Source organism: Calypte anna, chromosome 5A, assembly GCF_003957555.1.
Source record: "Calypte anna isolate BGI_N300 chromosome 5A, bCalAnn1_v1.p, whole genome shotgun sequence".
In the NCBI taxonomy this organism is placed as follows: domain Eukaryota; kingdom Metazoa; phylum Chordata; class Aves; order Apodiformes; family Trochilidae; genus Calypte; species Calypte anna.
Window position 1 is genome coordinate 13,739,369 of NC_044251.1, and position 23,811 is coordinate 13,763,179.

Genomic DNA, 23,811 nt, shown 5'->3' on the forward strand with positions numbered 1-23,811 from the left:
TTAGTGAGAGTTTTGAAGACCTTCAAAGGTCCATCAAACCAGCTTCCTATAGCAGATTTATTCCTGCTTTAAAAAAAAAATTTAAAATTGGGTACACTGGTTAACTCTTGATTTCCTGTGTCAGGAAGGTGTTGAGCAGATTTATTGTTCTCTGATGGTCTTTTAAAGGACTTGTTTCATTTCAATTTCACCAATATTTTGTTCTGCTTCCAGGGTCTTGTCCTGCAAGGTGAAATTTCCACTTCTACTAAATTTCACACAAAATCAAAGCGTAGTATCACCTTCCAATAGAAGGGTATGCAATGAATAACATTCCTTTATATAAACATCCGTGGCACTGTGGGTCATCATTACAAACAACAAATAAAAATATCATTTGGAATTACTCTGTTTCTCCATCTTTCTTTGTATTACATGCGTTATTCTTTTGTACTCTTTTTCATTCCCCATTAGTGTCCTTCCTGATTCTAACACAGTTACTATTCTAAAGAATCAGACTAGCTATTAGAAGTTCAAAACGTGTATCACAGAAATAGTTCATTTTGCTTTGGTTTGAGCATTTAATTATTCACTACAAGTGTGTGATATTTTCCTGCAAAAACATGTAATTGTTTTTTGCTGAAGAGCTATAAGATTTAACTCCTTCAGACCCAAATGGCAGAAACCCTGAGATTTGGAGTTAAATGCTATAAACATTTATATTAGCAAACACAGACTCTGGAATCACACATTGAAAGCTTCTGTGTGTTAACTGTACTTCTCTGGACATCATAACAAACAATTCTAGATGGATGAGTTTGAGCCAAACTTTTTTAACAAGAAAAAGCAATCTTTTAATGAAACCCTAAAACATTACTTAAAACTGATAGATGAGCAGTCAAGTCACATTACTTCAATCTTACATGTCATATAAATAGAATGTGACATTTATATGAGGCAGTTTTCAGCACTGAAGATTTTGTCATCTTTGCATACTTTTAAAATGTTGTGCACTGTTTTGCTGGTAACTACAAGAACTTTCTGTTGGGCTGAAAGAACAACATATTAGAGATTCATCTTGTTAGCTTATTTTCAGACAAGCACCTATAAGAAACAACAGAAAAAAATTATAAAATATGTAATACAAGATTCTAAGTCCATACCCAAATGAATATTAGTATAGAATATAAAATTTAAATATAATTGATTACAAAAAATTTTAAATGCTACATGTTACCACTTTGCCAGCAGGTAACTTCTTGTTTTGAAGTGCTGCCAGTCTAAGAGAAAATCCACCCTCCAAGAAGTACACAGTAAAATCTTCTATACTGCACATCTAGTAATTTGGTCACATTTTATATAGGAATGTCATCCACACTGCAATTCTGATGAAAGGTCAGGGCTTAAGGGTACAAGAAATAAAAGTTATGAAAATGTGTTTGAATGAGTTCATTTAGTGTATTTCTGAGACTGCTGCTATCTGTCTCTAATTTCCATTAATTTTATTTTCTTCTAACTTAGGAATCTGTAGCTCTTAAGACAGTCAATTACATGCATGTAACAAGGGTGTGACTTTCTTAATGCCTTTTTCATCCTTGCATTGCACTTCAAGAGCGTTGTATTTCAGATTATATGAGAATATATAATAGATTTTCACTGTCAAAGTACAAATTCTTTGTAGATTGGCTCATGTCTAACTGCTCAAAACACAGAATTTTCACTATGGATTCTTCCTGTACTGTTGGATTTTGCTGGATTTGGAACCATGGGGTTCCTAATACCTGAACTCATCTGTCAAGTTTGGTGTAGATGACAATACAATAAAGATAATATGACTTTAGTTTAGCCAAAAATATTAAGTATATTTGTGAATATATTTGCAAGTTTCAGTTTTTGTGGGTGCTATCAGAACTCGGCTGATATTTTTATATTGGAAGTTGGGTCCCTAGAGAAATGTATTCTGTTATACGAGGAAGTATTATCATTGAAATTGGATAAATAGGTAGAAGATTGTGATAAATAGTGGATATTGTGTGTGCTACATGGATTACTGTTATATATACTGTACATGTATGCCTAGTTGTATGAATAAGTCTCATTTCCTCTGGGCAGTGGTGGGTATGCCTATTATAAACTGGACTTCTGCACTAAATTATCTTTGGCATTTAAGTATTTTAATGATTATTATTATTTAGGTTGTTATAGCTATAAGTTAAAGCCATGTGAGACTGGGTATACATAGAGGATAGGTGATGTAGGAAACATCACTTCATGGCTAGAATGAGAACCATCACTTTTAGCTTATTAATACCATTATTACAGTTAACTGGTTTCACTTAACTGATTCTTGGGTTTATGGAACTGCTTCTTTCCTGTCCCCAAGTTATCACAAACCAGTATCTTAAAGTAGCCAGTGACATTGGTGAATAGCATATTTTGAGTAAGAATACTAAGCCAAGTGATGGCTGGAACAGAATTTTTTCTGTAAGAATGGAATCTCACGGTGTTAATGTGTTTCATACACTGTGAATTACTGTTGTGTGATGAACAGCTTTCACTTTTCAGTACAGAGGATTTTCTCTGCTGTCCTTCTGTTTATAAATGCACTAACCTGTTCCACACTTGGCATGGGTAAGGATTACACAGGCAAGCAGGAATGGGAAAAAAAACCAATTCACTCTTCCTAGGCTTTTACGATGGCAATCTTGTTTCTTCTTGGATGTTGTATTCCAGACCAGCGTTGTATCTCGGAACTTAAAAATTTCTACTGTGCCTTCTTGGGCTGCTTCATCACTGCAGTGATAGCTTAACTGATGATTTTTACTCTAAATTGTTGACTGGAAGTGGATATTCTCAGTAAAAATTTCATTTAGTTAATATGGGAAAGATATTATGTTATCATTTTCGAAGTAGATTGTATGTTTAATGATAAAAGTAGAGACAAAGTCTGTAATTTGAATACATTTGTTTTATCTTCTCTTCAATATTTTAAGTGTGGATACAATTACCTTGTAACTTCTCTCTCATATATGCTTTCCAGTCTCCTAGAACTGTAAGTGTAGAGAAAAATGTAGAAATCCAGGAGGCAGGAATGTCATGTGAACACACTAGTGATATCTTAAAAAAAAAAAAAAAAAAGCAGAACTAAAAAAGAAGGCATGCTGATATATTATAGAGCTATCCTTATCGGAATATATTTAGGATAATGGCCATAAATAGCAAAACCACAAACAAACTGTGTGGGAACTCTAAATGAATGCTTATGTAAACTCATGTAAGGTTTAAATATTTTCTATTTAAGAGCGGGGAAAAAAGTATTTTTGAAATTATTATGTCTTTGTCCTGGCAGATTAAAATGCTTTTCATACTTTGAATGCAGCTGTGGAAAAAACTTCTGGAAAAAAACTACTTTATCAGCTCTGAATAATCATCTGAAACTTTGATATTACCTCATCTTCCACACCATTCAATTGGAAATATGGAAATCCTGCCTTTCCTAAAGGTAGTTTCTGAAGTCTTAGAAAATGTCACTTTTTCATTAGCCAACGTGTTACTTCTCCTGGCACAAGTTTTTGGTAGATCTGATGAATTAGACCAGTTTCATAAGAATGTAGACTGGATCTTCTTTTGCCCTATATAAACTTGTTTCTAGTAAAAATCAATTACTTTTTAGTGTAAACAGCACTTCTCTGATCAACTTTTCTCCCGTGTTATGAATATCTGTATTTCAGAATATTTCTGCCATATGTTCTGGCACGAGTTTTCATTACTCTTAAATTAAGTGTCATTTTCTTATTTCCTGCCTTTATTTCAAACCTTTCTATGTCCATTTTTATTATTTCTGCTGGTGCACACTCCAATTTAGTATCCTCTGTGGGTTTCATTACCGTGCTGTTAATCCCTTCTTCCAATTACTTAATGATGATGTTAAACAAAATCAGGCCTAATACCAGTCCCTACGGCACCCCACTTCAGTACATTGGCATTTTCATTACTCTCTCCTTACAGACTATCAGCTAATTAACAACATTTATAATTAGGAGAGTTAAAAATTATTTCTAAATATGCTGTATCAGATATTTTAAGAATTCAGATGAATTACAGCCATTATCCTCCCTTATCTGTATATATATGTAATTAATTAAAAAATACTAGCTACTCTGCTTGCCATAAAATGCATTTTCTAAAAATGCACTATCCATTGCTTAATAGTCCGTGTCCACACCAAGTCGTTTGCATTGCTTTGCACTGTTGGTTACTAATCTTTTCCATCTTTTTTTCCTGGACCTTCAATATGCCTCTACTTTTATTGGTAAATACCAGTTAAGCCTCTCATTTCCCACACCAACTCTAGTTGTTGTCGCATAATCTTATTTTTTGGGGGGGGTATTATTTGTGGTTTTTTCATTTATTTTCTTTAGCACTTTTGCTCAAAGTGATGCAAATAAAAAATGAGTAAATGATTATCAGTTTGGAGGTTTTAGTTTATCGTTTAGATAAGGTACATTCATAAAGCAGGAGTGTTCTTCAGTTTTTCACAGTAGGCAGATTTTGATAATGTGGTTGGTTGAGAACTTCTGATTTTTTTTTTTTTTGCTAAAGCTTGAGAGGAAATGGTAGGCTTTGTAAAAGGTGACAGATTAATAGTCATGAAGGCTAGAATTCCACTGTCCCAAGGAAGAAATGCATCAAAGATTAATACTCTTGCTAGCTAGCTCATTTTCAAGTAGGGAGGCTGCTCTTTTTTTCTGTTTAGGAAAAAAACATCCTTTAGGATGTGGAAAATAGTTTATCCTCTATGGCAATTAAGTCTTTGAACTGTCTACTGTGATTTTCCATAAAGGAGCAATGTGTGCCAGTAAAGGACATTGACTGAAATATGCATAGTAAGTAAGGAATATTTTACTGACATTTTCTTCAATTCCTCTCTGTGTACTGGAGATTCTGAGTGGACCAAAATAAAAGTCCTGGAGATTTCAGAGTAGCTGTCGTGCCCACATGGATGTATTAGATGCCAAGCCTTCTTCACCTACTTTATTGGAACTTTTTCCAGATGTTTATAAGTGAAGTTGATTACTTTAAAAGCTAAGTTCAGTTCTGGTTTTGTCTCATACTCCCATGGAATAGGAATGACAGCCTTTGGGGTTTTGGTTTGGTTTGGTTTTTGTGAAAGTATCAGTTTCTGAATATTTGTCTCCTGTAAACCAGAAGTTTGTGGTTTGTATTTTCATCAGTTGTAGAGCAAATTGATTTGGCATTAATCAAGATTTAAATATCCACACACTTTGCTAAAAAATATGTACACAAATATAATAATTTTCTGTGATGGGATAGAACAATTTTTAAGCTGAAACTTTGATCTTACCTTCTCTTAAGCTTTCTGACCTGATTGTTCCTCTCAAGTCTGTGCATACAGCATTTTGTTAAACTTCAAGGTACTACAGACCTTCAGGAATGTATTGTATTAGATTGCTTGCTGTAAATCCAGCACAATCTAAAGGCTCAATATGAATTACCTGGTTTTTAGAGGCTTGTGGAAGTGTTTCCAGTTGTCCAGCATGCAGCATGAATAGGAGATATATGGATGTATTTTTTTGAAATTTGACTTTGTAATCATAACAGTTGATAATATTGTGGCTCCTTCAGGGGCATTGTCAGGTTAGTAGCCTTTTTAAAGAGCTACAAGCTTTTGTACTACTCAGTGTATGCTTACTGCATGATGTGATAATTCTCTTTGCTATAATTTCCAATTAGGAGATGCACAAAAGTTTTAGGTGTATTAATAGTGTTATGACACTGTGTTCAATGGCCAGTTATGGCTTTATGGAATGGTATATGTTCATTTTGCTAAATGGCAGTTAAAAATTATACAACCAAGTTTAGCTTCCATGGAATTGCAATATTTTATTTCAGTTCATGACAATAAATAAATAAATAAATTCCTGCAAATTTTCAACCCACAAGTGTTTGGATTCAAAGAGAAAGATTTAAATCACTCTTCAATAAAATAAACTTAAATAGAACCATGTGAAAAGAGGAGTGTTTGCAGTCTTGCAGCTTAGGTGATCAGATATTTTGAAACATATGAAGCTCCATCCCAAAATGATGCTCACTAGACTGGAGTAACAGCATTTGAAAACTGAGTTATGAATCTCTGAAAATTGTGTAAATGTTACAGCTGTTTCAATAAGATAGCAATAATGTGCTGTTAATTACTTACCCTTTTTTAACCAACTAGTAAAAGTATTCTTGTATTTAAAGTTCTGGAGTTTTGAGTATGATACACAAGCATTTTACGGTGTTACATGTGGATTTTTCCAAGTGTCAATTTTTTTTTTAAGCAAAGGTAACACAACCATTTTTTAACTTTTAACTAATGATAACTCTAGAAATTTTCACAAAAGAAAGTCTTTATCAAACTCTTTCATAAAATGTATGGAATTTCTAGTTTACAAATTTGTAACAGTGCAAGAGCTGAAAGTCATATTGAAGGTTGTGGTGTATTAGAACCATGAGAATCACATACAATTTGTGTTTGTAGCATGAACTCTTATGTTTTTCAATCACGGTGGTCTAAACGGTACCTTTAAAACTTTATTCACACTGGGTAGTTGAATAAAAGATTTCACATTGCAGAAAGCAATTTCACCATCATTAGCTAAAATAAGAGGGCCCTAGGAAGAAAGGATTATCATATATTAAATAAAAGGTTCACCACCTCACAGCTTTAATCCCGTTAGAAAAGATGATTTCTATCTAACTTAATCAGCCAGAGGTCTTTATTGCCTGGAGTATTAATTGATTTAGGTCTTCATTAAGGTCAGAGGTACACATGGCTGACCAGAGGCAGCCCATTAGCCTGTTGTCAGTTATGCTTATTTACATTGACTGAACATAATGGTGGCTTATTTCACTGTTAGGTCAGGGGGTCACTGAATCTTTTGTGAACCCTGACCTGTTAAAGGGCAGCAGTCACTCAGACACCAAAGTGCATTCGTAACAAAGATTTGGCTGATTGCATATTGACTCCATCCTTCCCCAGAAACACACGTTTGTTCCTATGGTGCAGCTACCAACTTTGGCCTGTGGGTGAATGGCTGAAATGTTTCTGTTAGAAATTCTCTCTAATTTTTGTATTATGCCAGTTAATCACTAGCAACTTCTAATAACACCAGCAGGAAAAGCTTCAGAAAGTTTCCATAGTTGCTGTTGCCTTTTAATTGTAAACAAAGCAACTCACTGCAAAGCTATAGGTATCCTATTGCTTTTCTTTCTTTGTAGGCAGCAATAATTATAGCTTTATCTTGCTAGTTAGCAGCCTAAGTTAGTCCTTATTCCAATTAAATCTGGTTTTCTCATTGCATCTACTCCAGAATTATATTTTCTGGGAGATATGTTGTGCCCTTTTGATAACTTATAATCTTGATAAAATTTTTTTCATAGGATAGAGCCGTTCAAAATAGCACTAAGCATTCTCCTGACTTTTACTTTCTGTAATACTGTAAATGCTTTCCTAAAATAGTGAATGGATCTTTAAAAAAACGTGGAACAAAATAATCATTTGCTACTGTACTCTCTTCCCTCTGTATTAGCTGTATATTACACTTAATTCGTGCAGCACAGCTACACTGTGTAAAGTAGTAATTCTCAAGAGCTTAGCATTCTACCTGTTGTAATATGAATATACTCTGAGGTTCTGATTGTCCACTAAATTCCTTTGATAATTTACAGTTGTGCTGAGCAAAGCAGCTCTTAAACTATTATGTTGTTTTATGAAGACTCACATTTCATTTAACTTGAGGTGATACAAATGAGAATAAAAGAGAAGAAATGTGGAATCACATGAGGCCCCATTTATAAACAGCTTACTTCTGTGGAGCTAGATTGGAAATAAATTAATACCAGAGAGCATCTTAGCAGGTTTTTTTTTTTCCTTTTGGTTTGTCAAATATTTAATGAAATTTTAGCACTGGAAATATGTGTATGGGCTGCAGTGAAAATTAAATCATCAGTGTAATCTGAGATATTTAGTGTATAAATACACATCCATAATATTACGGGTTTGTTTCTACACTGAGTTTATTGGATATGCAGGTCCTCGAGACTTGATACACTGAGAATCTATAGCCTGAAAGATCTTCTGTTATCCTTGTAGATGCTCCAAAAAAAGATAAAACTGTTGCAAGGTTCTAGCAGGGTTTTGCAAAACACCATACATTGTGACATCTCCTGTTGCAAGATTGCAGTACTGTGAACAAGATACTATGATGTCTTCCCTGTTTAAATGCTTTTTACTCAGCTATCAACTTTCTGTGTAATGCTTCAGACATTCTAGACACAGCCTCTTCAAATCTGATAAAACAGTGGTTTGCTGCTTTGCCCCTGCTGATTGTTTATTTATGCTTGCTTTCCATGACCAAGTTACTGGGAAAGAGGACCATCCCTCCTTTTTCCTAAATTCTGTCCCCTCAAAATCCCAAGGGGGCAGCTGCAAACCTGTGGCTATGATTTGACCCTCTTTACCCCTTGCACCCACCTTTCCATAGCGTGGTGGCCTGTTAGGAACATTGTTTGTCTATTAATTACATCTTAAGATCCAAACAAGTATGTTAGGAACAGAGGGATTTTTTAAATTGTTTTTTGAGAACACTGCAAAATCCCCACTGAATCGGAGCCAAAAGTGGTGCCAGTTTTGCTCAAATCTTTCAGAGATTTTTTTGACCTTGCTTATGACCAGTGGGGCTAATCGTATCAGAACTATCCAGAAGACTTCAGGAAAGTGCTATCTTGGTCTGTATTTCAAAACACTGACAGATATTTTATTGTTAATTAGTATTCATATTATGTCTCAAACAATCTGTTCAAGAATAGGGGAACTGAACCGGTTGAGCAGCTCTTCTGTCTACCTAATAATTAACATGGATGAGGCATGGAAAACCAGCAGCCCAACAGGAAAAAAAGGAAAAAATATTACCAGTATGGGGTTTTTTTCTGCAGAAGTATAAACTACCTGTGCTGGAGGTTTTGACTAATGCAAGGGATTTCACTTTGCAGAGGTGAAAATGAATGGCTTGCTTTAAAAACAGACCTGTGCCCCTCTGAATCATGTCTTCCTGAATTTGTTTCTCATCTTGTCAGTATGCCACTTGGTAGCTGGCTGTACTCCCTTGCTCAATGGCACATATTTTAAAATAGCACTATAAAAAAAAATTAAAAAATCAAAAAGACATTTGTTCCTATAAACCAGAATACTACTTGAATATTTTTTTCCAAATTTGGGATTATATATAGCATCGTCAAAACAGTATTTCAGATATTTTAAATAATTTAAATAGTTGATAGGTGTCAGTTGATATGTTTCCTATCTGCCTCCTCCCCCTCTTCAGCTGCTAATCATAGAACTTGTATGCCAAATTGTATAAGATACTCTTCCAATAGTTACATGTGTGAGTCTTTTGTGAGACACAGACAGTTATGAGGACAGATTTGGAGTTGCATATGGGTCTGTCACATGATTTGATTGCCATGTCTTCTAGGACACAGATTTCTTTTTTAATTATACTTAATTCTGAGGATTTTTTACAGTTTATACAGTAAGTTCTGCAAAATTCTTCCTAAAGATTCATAGCATGGTCCATTTTCTCTCTCTTTACTCCTAACAAAATGCTTCCTGTGCTGACTTCAAAGCTGCTTACATCTACCTTACTTCCCACTTCTATACTTAGTTTTCTTTTGATACTGAATAAAATTTACTGCTTCACTGATCAGGAACTATACAGCCTTTCTAGAGAAGTTCAGAATAAGAAGATGGAAAGTTTTGATGTTTATATTAAGATTTTATAATAAATCTTTGAGACATCTGAGTAGTAAAAATAAATTTCCTTTGCTGGCTGCTTTAAAAAAAAGTAGGTCTTCAGAGTGTTGCCAGGAAGAGTTTGGAAAATCAGCCCAAAGTAATTGTATTGCAGCTCAGATTAAAATATGTATTGATGTTATCTGGGTGCCCAGTTAATTCCATTTTCAAAAGTGGAACCCATCTCTTTGGTCAAGTGACATTCTTCTGCATCTTATGTTAAGTCTACCATTTCCTTTTACTTTCTGGTGGATGACAAGGACCTTTTTCCATCCACAATCTTTAGCTGGCTTTCAGTGTTACTTTTATAGTATTTTATAATTAATTTCCTAGAATCACAGAAGGCCAGGTTGACCTCAAGGGACCTCTTTCATCACCTAGAAAGGTGTTGCAACTTTTCTAGGTAGGAACATGGCTTAAATGAGATGGCCCAGCACCTTGTCAATCTGAGTCTTAAATGTGATAGTGTTGGGGAATCCACAACTTGCCAGAGGAGGCTATTTCCATGTCCAACTGTCTTTGTAGTAAAAAATTTCTTTCTGGTGTCCAGGCAGGATTTCCCCAGAAGTAACTTGCACCCTTTCTTTACCCCTCATGTTTTCCACATGACTCCTTGTAAAAATGGAGTCTGCATCTTCTTGGTAGCCACCCTTTAAGTACTGAAACAGGCAATAAAGTCTCCCCTAAGCCTTTTCTCCAGAGTGCACAAATCCAGTTCTCTCAGCCTTTCCTCATCCAGCAGCTTTTTTATATTGGGCACTAGACCTGAACACAACACTTCCAAGTGTGGCCTGGCAAGTGCTGAGTAGAGTGGGATGAGGATTTCTTTATCTCTGTTGGTGATGTCCTTGTTGATGCAACTCAGAATCCTGTTGCTTTTCTTTGCTGCTGCAGTACACTGGTCACTCACATTGATTTTGTCCACCAGGAGCTCTAGGGCCCTTTCAGCAGAGCTACTCTCCAGCCAGGTGGATGCCAGTCTGGGCTGCAGTCCTAGATTATATTCTCCCAGTTGCAAGACCTTGCATGTGTCCCCATTGAACTTCATAAGGTTTTTGTTAGCCCACTCTTCCCATCTGTTCAGGTCCTCCAGGAGGGTGGTAAACTTTGTTAGATTACACCTGATCACAAAATCCATATCACTTATGAAGATGCTAAACAATATTATTGATCTCTGGGGAACCCTACTTGTGTCAGGTTGCCAGTTTAACAGTGTGCCACTATTATTCTGTTTCTGATAGTTCTTTACATATCTGAAGAACCCTTTCTTGTAGTTTTTGACATTTTGGGCCAATTTCAATTCAAGCTGAGCTTTTGCTTTTCTAAGTCTACCTCTGCATGCCCTGATAATGGTCGTGTAATTCTCAACAAGTATTATTCCACTTTTCCATCTCTGGTACGATTCCCTTCTGGTTTTGAGCAGACCCAGAAGCTTTCAGTTAAGCCAAGGGGGTCTCTTGCTCTGACTACTTCCCTTACCGTTAAAGGGGTTGAACTGGTTCTATGTTCGTAGGAGAGACCCAGCACTCACAAGCTCCTGAGTCCCCCATGAGAGAATCCCATTGAATCCTTTCCAAATGAGCCCTGAGTGAGCTGAAGTTTGCTTTTCTCAAATCTAAAGCCTTTGTCTTGGTAGTAACTTCTGGCATGCTCAGCAAGATCCCACACTCCGCAATGATGTGGTCACTGCAGCCAAGGCTGTGACTAACTGAGACATTACAAAGTAGGTTTTATTGTTTAGTTTAGTAAAGACAGGACCAAAATGTATTTACACTTTCTTATTTATACTTATAAAACAAAGTATTAGAAGTCAAAAAAAATAGCACTAAGCCAAGTTGAGTTGTTGTATCATTGTTTTGAGCTTACACATAAATAACTGTATTAACTGTACATTTTATTGCTGTGCTGTGTTCCTATATTGTAGTTAAACCCCTATCAAAAATTATCTTTAGACTGACACGTTTACTCCATTTGTGATTAATGATGGCAAAGAGCAGTATTTTGAAAGAACTCCCTGCAAAAGAGAAAAGTGATTCCATTGCATTCCATACACTCAAAGACCCTTATTTACTTATTTTTATTTTCTTCTAGATTGGAGATGTTCTCTACTGTGCTGGACAGATAGCTCTGGTACCCTGTACGATGCAGCTTGTTAGTGGTGGCATACAGACTGAGGCCAGAGTTTCCCTCCAGCATGTTGGGAGAGTTCTTCAAGCTATGAGCCAGGAGACTGCACTGCACCACATCATCACAGCCAGCTGCTATGTAACTGACAGCAAGCACATTCCTATTGCTCACTCTATATGGCAGAAGAAATTACAAGAATGTAAAAAGGTAGCTGTGATATCCATTTCCTTCTTTCTGGGTTGTCATTTTTCTTTCTGCCTAAGTCCTGCAGTACTGTCTTTCTCAGTACATTTCAGAAGGGTTCAAGCAAGGCTGATATAATAAGCTTTGATTGAGCTGTTATGTTCTGGCTCATAAATGGTTGTGCACAATTGAGAAAGAAAATTGCTTAATAGAAAGTTATATTCATCACTAACTTTGTCTTAATTCCCAAAGCAACATGTTAAAGAACTCTTTAAGAGCAGTCCATTCCTCCAGCAAAAACCTGAATAATACCTTATTTGAATTACCTATGCCCATACATTTTTTACATAATAGAAACTGAGCATTTTACTTCAACTTTTTGTGAGCAGTTTTGTTGAGGTTTTTTTCCACACTCATTCTTACGAGCAATATTGTGATGACTACTGAGGATAGCAGCTTTTACTGCTCATTATTGCTTATTATTCAGCTGAACTTCTAAGACCAGATCCAGATCAGGGAATGCTTGTCTATAAACAGGGCATGTTTATAAATAGATTATCTCCAGCAGTGTCTCAGTTTACAGCAATAACATAATTATTTAATGTTTATACCATTATTCTTAAATAGCCACAGAACCCCCTGTGAGCATTAAAAAAGTAATGGCCAGAAATCTTGTATATAAAACAGAACTTGTCCACAAATAAGTAAAAAGTAGTAGCTGCATAAGTGCTGTATAATTTCATATAACTTACTATGTTTTCTCAGGAAAATACATGGCTAGGAAACAGCATGTATCAATATTGCCATAAAATAAGGAAAAATGCATTGAAACTTTCCTTCTATTTGCTTTTACTTTCAGTCTCAGCACTGAATACTTGTGTTAGGGTTCACTTAGAAGCTTACACATACAACTTTGATTTATTAATAAAGGCCCCACTTAAATACTGCATAGTAATCCTCCAAGAGCAAGTGGGTTGAATCTGACGTCAGATTTTTTAATTCAGTTCCATTTTTTGCTATCATACTGTGACATATACCATGACCATGAAGCCTATATGCTTCCTTATTTGTAATATATATGATTTGAGGGTAGATTGGTGTGTGCCAGTTGTTTAAAACTTCTACTTTTCCCAGATAGAAACTTTTAGATCTTCTGTAGTTATTATACATATTAGTCACTTTATCAAATCTTTTTGACCAGTCCTAGAGGATGGTCATCCATTTTAGGCTGTGCTTATCAAATCGTATTCATTAATTACACTACCAGAAAGAGCAGAAAAACATTAGCAGATGAAGTAATGTGTGCCACAACATGATTTAAAATTATTTGGAAAGAACTAAAATATCAGTGGGAATGAGATGTTATTAGTAGCCAGATTTTCAAATTTCCCTGTTATTTTATCAATAGGAGGTTCAGATAGGGAAATTGAATTTTTCCTCAGGCTCTGCATACTTTTTTGATTAGTAGGGGTTTGTGTACACAGAAAAGCAAAGAAAAAGATGTATCAAACACTTATTTTACAAGGAACCAGAGGGAGGAATTGTCCTGTCCTGAAAATACAATTGTCCTGTTAACAAAAATAGAGATTGTGTATTGGAGGAGAAGCACTAGCAGGCATGGCAGTAGGATTGTTTCTTTACCGTCAGAATAAGGAAAACAGTAAAGTTTGACATTTGGAAGAACTGTGTAAAATTACTAACAAGTTGTACAACAGTTGTACTTCTCCCTTACTTACTCCAGAGATCTGGAGCAAACAGGAAATGTGGTTTTTACATCTCTTAAAATTTTCTTTGGAGCAGCCTGCTGGATGCTGTAAGATAGTACTTTTGTGTCTGGAAGCCAGAACACAGTAGTTTTACTATGAGGCTTTAAGTAGAATATTTCTTACTTGTGTGGTTTTGTTTAGATTTTGGTATCCCAATACTGCAGGCAGTTCTATCAGATACCTTGACATGAAATAATGGTCTGTTTTCTGCAATTAAACTAATTCAGCCAAACGTAAAGTACTTCATTATTCTTGAACTGTATTTCAAGCAGCAGCCAAAGGCCTAAATCAATAGGAACCTACAGATTACTTAATAAGAACACATGGTGTCTCATTTGAAATTGTTCTGTTTCTGTCATCCATGGAAAAAGGAGTTTATGCAAAAAAAAACCAAACAAGGCAGCTCAGAATTTGTTTCTTGTAAACTAGGTGTTATAAAACATAGAACTAATTATGTTTTAAAGATGAATTTTAGACTCTACATTTCTATTTGTTGAATGCACTAGATTTCATAGCAAAATGATAGTATACTGAGATTGAGGTATTTTGTATTTAAGTCAGTGCCTAAATCATATGTATTATAATTGCCAGAAGTTTTTTTTCAGAGCACCAAAGGTTGTTAGCATTCTCATGATGTCTGGTAAATATCCTCTACATAAATAACATTGCTCAGCAACCCCAGTTGACTCATTCTACATATTTGATGTCAGTAGTCTGTAAAGCACAAAAGGGATTGTACAAATTGTTTAGGACACAAATAAATTGGACTTGACAGAGTGTGATTTAAAGAGAAGTGTGAGGGTTGTTCTCTGAATGTGTTTATGTAACACAAAAGGTTTACTTCTAGCAGGATGTGGGCACAGGATTGGGCTTCCTTTGAGATAAGGTCATAGGGTAAAAGTACTTACCTGAACCTGAGAGGACTTCTCATATTATTGGAACTGACAACTGCCTTTTAGGAGCTTCTTGAATTATGAAGACGAAGATAAATTGAGTATGTTTCAAAATAACCAAATTATTTCACTGATAACCAGAGGAGTGGCTCTGGTGAGCATCAAGGGTGGGAGGGGACTGTAAAAGAGGGAAGAAATCGTAGCAGTAAGCAGGCTGGAGTCCTAGCAACCTTGAAATTGTTTCAGTCATCCAGCCTCTGGCCCCTTACTTACTGCAGCATCATTCCTTGTTTCCAACACAACTCATTTCCTCTGCTCTCCTGATTTCCCTCATTCCAGGTGGCAGCTCAGTATGGTCCCAGTATCATTCCCTGCTGCCCCACACCTCCAGTGTAACCCTGAGCACTGCCCCCACACTCAGATCTTACTCAAACACACAAAAAAATCAACCAAACAAAAGATAGAAAAAATAAAACCAACCAAGAATGTGTTCACTGGGCTAGTGAAAAGGTGTCTGGATGAGCATTTTGAGATATTCTCTTTGTTATAAATTAAAGCGTATTGTAGGAACTAACTAAGTTAGGTAACCAAGGTAAGCATTTAAGTTTGTGGATGGATAAGGCTGCATTGCTGGTAAGTAGTGGTTGCTGGAGAAATTAAATTATGATTAAGGGAAGCAGTTGTTAAGGGCTGCAGAAATGGCATGAAAGTAATTATGCAAGCAATGAATCAAAGACTAAAAATTTGAATTAAAATGTACAAATGCCTGTCAACAGCAGCTTCCCTTCACCTCAGTTTTAAGTTACATTGGTTACACAGTTTCAAAGAATACTTTGGACATTCTGACACTCTTCAGGAGATACATTTAGGGAGCTTCTCTAACATACCTAGTCAGAAACAGTGACATTTGTGTGATAGAATAGTTTCTGCCTAATCCAGTAGTTTGCATTTACAGTTTTGGGGATTTTGTGGTGGGTTTTTTGTTTGTTTTTGTTGTTTTTTCTTGGTATTAGTTGGTGCTCTTTTTTTTTCTCAAGTAGCCTAAAGAAAAAAAAAAAAGCCTTATAGCATTGCTAAAACTTTTTGGAAGAAGAACTGACAGTTTTTCCAATTAAGTCTCATCTTGTGTTTTTCATTACTTCCCATCTTTTAGTGACAGTGTCATGTAATATGATGATTTTATAAGCAGTTTTGCTAACTCATTCAGCAGAGTAATCAATAGAAAAAAATAAGCCAGATGGGTTGTAGTCCATTTGTATTGGATGGGACAGATGGCATTATTGATAGATGGAAATATTCCAAATAATTATTGTATAATGATATAACAGTGACTGTGGCTGCAAAAATTTATTAATTTACTTTGTGCACACACTTTATTCAGTAGGAGTTGAGCTGTGCAGCTTAGACACCATTCCCACTGCACTGAGGTGGGAGCTGAGTCCACCCCCTGCCTTCCTTTTCCCCTCCCCATGGGCTTTTGATGCAGAACCATCCACGTGGTACTTCCAAGTGGTGGAGCATTGTGCTTCTGTCTGGATGTGAGACTTCACTAGGGTAACTCAGGTGGACAAGAATATGATCTCTTTTTTTTCCCCCCTACTCTGAATGCATGCTTTTTGCTTTCTTTTGTTATTCTCAGCAATATAAATAAGAAACATGCTTTACTGTCTCAAGATTTCAGGCATTCCAGCTTGTTTAACTGTTTTGTCTTATCCTTTTTACATCTTGCTAATTCCCAGCAAGATTTAGTATAGCTAGGCCAGTAAAATATATCAATTTTTATGAACTATGTAATAGATGCTAGCTTGGGCTGTTGCTATTCAAATGTATATTCCACGACAAAGTACTATTAATTAATTTCTTTCTGTTAGTTAAGAGCACATTAAGTTTTTCTCAGGAAAACCTAAAGGCCATTTGCTGCTTTCAAAAAACAACTCGTGATGAACATGACTGAATGATAAAAAGAGAGTTTCAGTTCTTATTTTGATTTGATGGCATGCACAAAACTCTGAAGCAAATTTTGCAGAACTAGCTGAAACATTAGCTCTGATTTCTGTTCTAAAATGAAAAATATATAGGGAAATTATTTAGAAAATCTTATACACAATGTTTTGTTACCAACACAAAGTTTAGGAGTGACTCTGTAAGTGAACCCAAAATGTTGGTGGAGGGAGGTTTTGACAAGATGGATGCAACAGTGAAAACAATGTATATTGTTAAGAATAGAAGGGAGGGTGGCAGAGAAAGATAATATTTAAGTAATTGCAAAATGTATTGGTAACCTCAAGAATATCATCTTATATCTTTGTATCAGCAATTCATTTTGTATATCCTGCTTTTTTCTTTCAATGGTGCTGCTGTAGATCAATTCCACTCCAAGTTATTCTATTGGGCAGCTTCCACTCTATTTTCTGTCTTCAGTAGTGAAAAATGTACCCTGTGGAATACTTGTTATGACATGAAAAAATATGTTTCTTTTGGCTTTTATAACACAGCTTGCATTTGGTATTAGTTGTCTAAGTCCTCTCCCTCCAATAAATTCCTGAGCAAATGTACTACAAACTTTAAAAGTTCTCCAGCCCACCTTCCAACAGAAGTTGTGGTTTTTTTTTTAATGGAAAGCATTCAGAATGAGTGGCTGTGATGCCATGGTTGTTGCAACTCCAGCAGAGTGCTACAGCTGACTTTGATTCTGTCAGGAATGCCAGTCAGGTTGTTGACAACGTGTGTCTTAATAGCTTGTGAAGCAGAAGTGATGGGAAAAAAAACTTGCAGTGTTTTATCTGCTATATATTGTGAATGGGTTTCTTGCTTATTCCAGCACTTGGGTAACTTGATGCCAAATTTAAGTGTCTAAATTGAAATCTTTTGGGCCAGATTTGCAAACTTTTTAGGTGTCAAAAGATGTAAATAAGCCTGAACTAGGATGCCATTTAGGGGCACTGGGCCCGTTTTAGGGAGCCCCTGTAGTAAGCTACACTCCTAAAACCCAGTGGTGCTAGCCTGTGTCTTTCCACTTTGCCTTTCAAATAATGCAAGAGGTCCCAAGTTATAAAAAAAGTTAATTCCTGAACTAGAAACTGTCTAGCTACATGCAGTCATTTTCTGGACTAATGATTGTTTTCACAGCAGTCATTTAAAATGTCATCATGCATCTGTAACACAGCACTCTGTTCAGATATGTCTGGAGTATTAGAAGTATTCAGGCTGTCATGAATTTAAGTAAAAGTCATACATTCTCTTCCTTTTTCCTAGGTAGAACAGGAGTAGCTTATGTTCAAATAGTGGCAGCCAAAGGTTTGTCTTCATGACAGAGATTTAAGAACATCTTTACCTATGGAAAAATTTACCATAAAACTTTAAAGGAATATGAAAAAACAAACAAACAACAGATTTGCTTGAGAGGATTTGTACTTTATTGCTCTCCTAAAAAGATGCTTAAAAGTCTTTACTATTCAGGTACATGGGTTTTGTATATATTCTGTATTAGGTAATATCTGTGTTTAATACAATTGTTAGGTTTCCAAATAGCCTTGTAAATCTTTGTGCTGTAGACAGTAGTATAGATAATACTAATTTGTCTCCTTCTTTTATCAATTTCCTGAACAGGATATTTAAATATGAAAAGCAGTAGTAAATGAATATTATAAACATATAAATGGTAGGTTAGAGCCCTACTACATTTGCTCTGCAGTAAAATCTTGCATAGGTTAATTAATATAGTTAGTAATATACCAGCATAAAATTAAATATTTTTGAAAAACATTGCCACAAGACAGTACCTATGCCTATCAAAAATTCAATAGGAAAAAAATACATGTTTCTGTTTCCTTTTTTGCTTCTCATCAGGTTTACAACATTTATTTTGCTACTAGATGTTATTTTGAATGTTCTACAGTTTGGTGTATTAAACCAGGCTTCTTTTATGGCCCATGTTTAGAACACTCGGTGCATTCAAATAGCACAGTGGTAGTGGGTCTTTCATCTTGTGCTTAGTGTATTTCATTTCCCCTGTGTTCAGATTAACAAAGCTTTTGTATTCACTTGAAGCAACTGTAATGAGAATATTTAACACAGGTCAAATGCAGATAGTGGAACTCAGGAGGTCCTTAAAGATATTCTGCCTTTTGCCACTGGCCACAATGGGAAGTGAAAGAGTTGCCACTTTCACTCTCACTTTTCTTTTGTTAAAGGAAGAATATTATATTCTGTTTGCAACATTAATGGATTCTTAATTAATGCTAAAAAGGAATACAGTCAATTAAAAGAACAATGAAGCTGTCTACATGTTTTTAACTAAAGCCATTATCAGAAATTCAATCTATGTGTATACATAAAATAGTATCATTGCATAGTGTTCAAAAAAGTAAACATTAATTTAACTTGTAGAATGTAAACATGACATATGAAGAATAGAAAATAAGAAAGGAAAACATTTCTTGTATAAAGCCTCATCTGATATAAGTCAGCATAACTCTGATTTCCATGAACGGATTTACAGTAGTTTATTTGCCATTTACAGGTAATATATACATGCATTTGAACATTGTTTTTCAGTTAGACACAGTGAAGAAATGCATGTCAAGTTATTCAGGGTGGTAAACAGCCTAGTTCACCCAAGCTGACTGATTTTCCCCTGCAGCACTTCCCTTATAAGAGTTTTTCTGAGTGATTCTTCATCTCTTGTGCTGAAAATATTAATTCTGTTTTGAGCCTGTCACTTTTGTGCTAAGCAAGAGGGCAAATATGCATCCACTGCTTGCTTAGGCCAGAACCTCTGGTCAAAAGTCTTGTGTGTGATGACTGTGAAAGCCATTAAGAAGATTTCAGTCCTGGGGCTGGTACCTGTTGACAGTCTCTCCCTCTTTGTAGAGGGGCAATTGCCATGGTAGTTGAAATGTGATCAAGGTCCTACTTTCATTCAGAAAACTTCTCTATTATTCTGTAGTCCTAATTACATGTAGGGCACTTTAAATCCCCATGGTGAAGGGGAGAATTTCAGGAAAATCATCAGCTTCAGAGGGGATTTTTGTTGCTGTTCTCCTTTGAATTAATTAAACCTGCTGATCAGGACTGAAAGAAGAGGCAGATTATTACCCCAGCCTACATAGATAGCTTTATGAACAATTGGCCCTTCTTAAAACCAGGTAGCAAGTTAATCATCATGTGCCTTCCGAGTCAGTGCTTCCAAGGGGCAGCTTGATGTTAAGCACTAAGTAGATATTCTAGATATTGGTCTTTTCCACGGAGGGTATTTTAACTTGTCTTTTCAGTGTGAGCACCATAAAAATCAAAGTAAACCAGTAATCAGTTATCCTTTCCTTTATTCCACTTTCAAAAAAATACTTAAGACAGTGTCAAAGTAAGCTAGCATTATTTTGAAACCCCTTTACATTTTGCATGTTGAAAATGATCAGTGCTACCTGGCCAATACCCAGCAACATGCATGTCAGCTCAGCAGTAAAAAAAATCACTTTCAGCTTCCTCTCTGTATTTATTCAACTTAATGGATGAAAAATTAAAATGCTTCCAGCTGATCTGATGCATGAGTTTAGTTCTTGTCAATCTTTCTTTGTAACGCAATGAATACAGCTGGTGACACTTGAAATCTTACTTTTCTTTTGGGCATTATTCAGTGTAATAATTTGCAGAACTTTATGCATCTTGCACCTTTGTGGAAACATCCTGGCAAACTCCTGTAGCTGACAAAGTAGTTACTTCTATAGATATCTCAACAAAGGTGCAAGTGAGTCTAAAAGAGGAAAATGTAAGTGTTAACTGGTGAAAATACTAATTGTCAGTCATTTCTAATTAAGTCAGTAATTTTGGTAAAGCTTTGTCAGAATTTGTCAAATGAATGTTTGCATAGAGTTCTGGGTATCTGCTCAGGAATTCAGTCTCATAGTCTCTGTGCATGGTTCAGAGAATTCCATGGGGAAGGTGTATAGGTGTACACATTTTTCTATTTCCCTTCCTTCTCATATATATGCATATAGTTAAATATACATTACATACATAACCCTGACTATATTTTTTTTTCCTTCTATAAGAACTTCTAACAAGGATATATATTAATACATATCACTTAAACTCTGTTTATTGAAAATTCCATTCTAATCTTCTCTACAAGGACTTAAATGCCATTAGGAATAAAAGAGTTAAGATCCCCATTATATGGGATCAAAGGTCCTTTCTTTTTACGACTTTGCCCACACTCAGCAAACAGCAGGCTGGGGCTTGGCAAGCAGCTGGGAGGGGGGGCAGCTGAGACAGCTGACCTGAGTGGACCAGAGAGACACTTTATACCATATAAATTCATGCTGGACAATAAAAACTGGAGCAAGGGTGGGTTTTTTCTGAAGTCGTCATTGCTCAGAGATTGGCTGGGCATCGGTCTGCTGTTGGAAGGTAGTGAGTGATTGCCTTTATTTTTTGCTCTTTCCTTTTGTTGTTAAACTTTCTTTATCTCAACCTCTAAATTTTTTTCCTCACTTTTCTCATCCTGAGTCTTTCTCTTATCCCACTTTGGGGGGATCTAGAGCAAAGGACTCAGGGAAGATACCTGCTAGCTGTGGGCAGCCCCCCAGGGTACACTGTGGGAAATTGAACTGCATCACCTGAGTTTGGTTACTGTAACACTGAACTGAGGGAAAACCTGTCCTGCAGAATCCAAGTTTCAAGCTGTATGTAAGACAGTATTGACCAGTAGGAATGGCTTGACTTAAAATAAAATATGTGCAGTACTAATAGTCCTGTTAATTGATCTTGTTTTGCAGTTAGACCATATTGAAAACTGAAAGTAACCAACCTGCTGAAAAAACCCAAACATTTGCCCCTAAAATATTCATATGCCTAAGGTGAAGGAATTCAAATATTTGTGTTTTCCACTAAAAATCTTTGTTTACTAAAAAATTACACATAGAAAATCTTTTTGATTGCACATCTGTATATCAGATTATAAATAAAAGTGTGTGTCTCAATGAGGGACAGCTTGCAATTAATGGAAGTTTGATAGTGCCAATGGAAATTTCAAATCATTTTTCTTCTGCCTCCAGCAGCATGTCAGTTTTCTTCCTTGATTATTCCAAAATTTAATTACAGGTTTATAGACAGTAGCTAATGGTTCTGTATGTGTACAGATGAACAGGTGATCATCAGAATACGTGAGGCAAAAGCTGTTTGTTTGAAAATCAATTCCAGAACTCAAGGTCAAAGTTCAGATTGAAAGTAGACTTTGAGAGTCTTCGCAATCAGTATCTGAAATGTAAATTCTAAATCACAGAATCAGTTATCCTTAATGCCCACAAAGTAGGTTTTGACCATTAACTTTCCTCGTTTTCTGTCCCATTTGGGTACACACTCTCAAATGATTTTCTAGTGGAATCTCCCATCTTGAACATCCTTGATTCAGTTTAACTCTTCCTTCCTAAGTGCTTATTTTTGACACTATGCATGAATAAAACCCTCAGAGTGACAGTCTGTGATCATGTTTCATGTGGCAGACTTCATTTGCTTTCAGTTTATATTGCTATCAATTTATGACTTTGTTCCTTAAATAGTTTTTTCCACATTGTAACTCATATATTGAATGATGTATGTTTGAGAGAGGGTTTAAGGAATCTTAACTTCAGTCATTAACTGGTTATCTCTCGGCTCAGGAACCTTTAGTTAGTTGAAAGAAAGTTAATATTTTTAAAGCAAATAAAACAGCTTTTCTATATGTAATTATTTTCTTACCAATTCAACATTTACATGCTCTTTGGAGCATCCAGCATGCAGTACTTGAATTTACATTTAGCTCTGCAGGAACTGCTTTAGATATTATTATTACGTGGGAAGAAACCCAAAATCAAAGTGAATTTTTATTACAATAGTGAGGTAGAGGAAGGTGCAAATGCAGTAGCAGCAGCCAGCATTATTGTGTAGAACCAACTCACAGCTTGACAGAAAGTCCCTGCTGGGGAGGAAATGTAGGGGAACTGGAAGAATTTTGCTGCATCTGCTCCCTACTGCTAATAAGCTTTAACCTGTTTCATTTTTATTATGCTTATTGTTATGATATTTTGCTTCTGAAATTATACCTGTAACTATGAGAACACATAAAAGGGAGCACAACAGGCAAGGCTGTTAAAAAATGTAAAACTATCAGCAAGGGATATTAAAAGCTGTAATGAGTGAGATGCATGGATGCCTTCTCAGAGTGGGTTTTTAGAGTTCAGGCACTGCAGCACCAGAAGAAAGACTGAGTGTAAGTAAAACAGATTTTATAGCTTCAGTAACTTGTGGAGCCAGAAGGCACCATCAGATCATTTAGTCTGACCTGTATATCACAGACCATTAGATTTTACCCAGAAATTCCTATTTTGAGCCCTGTGAGTATACTTGGACTAAAATACATCAGGCCTTAAAAGTTTAAAATACTGTGTGCCACATGATGAGAACCAAGAGGCTGAGCTTCCCATGAAGTAGGAATGGTGTTTATCAGGTTGGTAAGTACACATGGGAGCATGACTGCTTCAGCAGAATAAACCAGACAACCAAAGGCTTGCATGCACTTAACAAAAGTGAAAATCACTTTTTAGCCCTTTTGACTTATTGAAAAAAAATACAGGTATTCATATGGTGTCAGAACACTTGCTTTCTGAAATGTTCTGCTGAAGACATCTTCCTTCAGAAAACAAAACCTCCAAAAACACCAGCCCCCCCCAAAAACCCTCAAACTAACCAGAATAAACAAAAATTAGATTTAATTTGTCTCATGTATCGGTGGGAGTGATTAAGGGCCAAGTAACAGGGAAAATCTTCAAGCAGTCATATCCATTTTTAAAGGTAATATCAATGGTCTAATTCTGAATTGGAGACATTACACACCCTGCACAGCCATGCTGGCAGTCATGCACTTCCCAGATTCTGAGTCTAGACATATTTATTGCAGTCCTTTGAACATGCTTTCCTCTGAATAGTAAGTGCGATAGCTGAGGTATATAACCATCTAAAAATGTGGGGGAAA

General features: G+C 35.9%; 1 protein-coding gene across 1 annotated transcript in view; it reads left to right on the forward strand.

Moving 5' to 3' along the window:
* The window catches only part of DPH6 (diphthamine biosynthesis 6), a 184,004-nt gene that overhangs the window by 119,502 nt on the left and 40,691 nt on the right, over positions 1-23,811 (forward strand). The window contains exon 13 of the mRNA XM_030452574.1: positions 11,924-12,166. Coding sequence (XP_030308434.1) covers positions 11,924-12,166 — 243 coding nt within the window. The remainder of the gene's footprint in view (positions 1-11,923; positions 12,167-23,811) is intronic.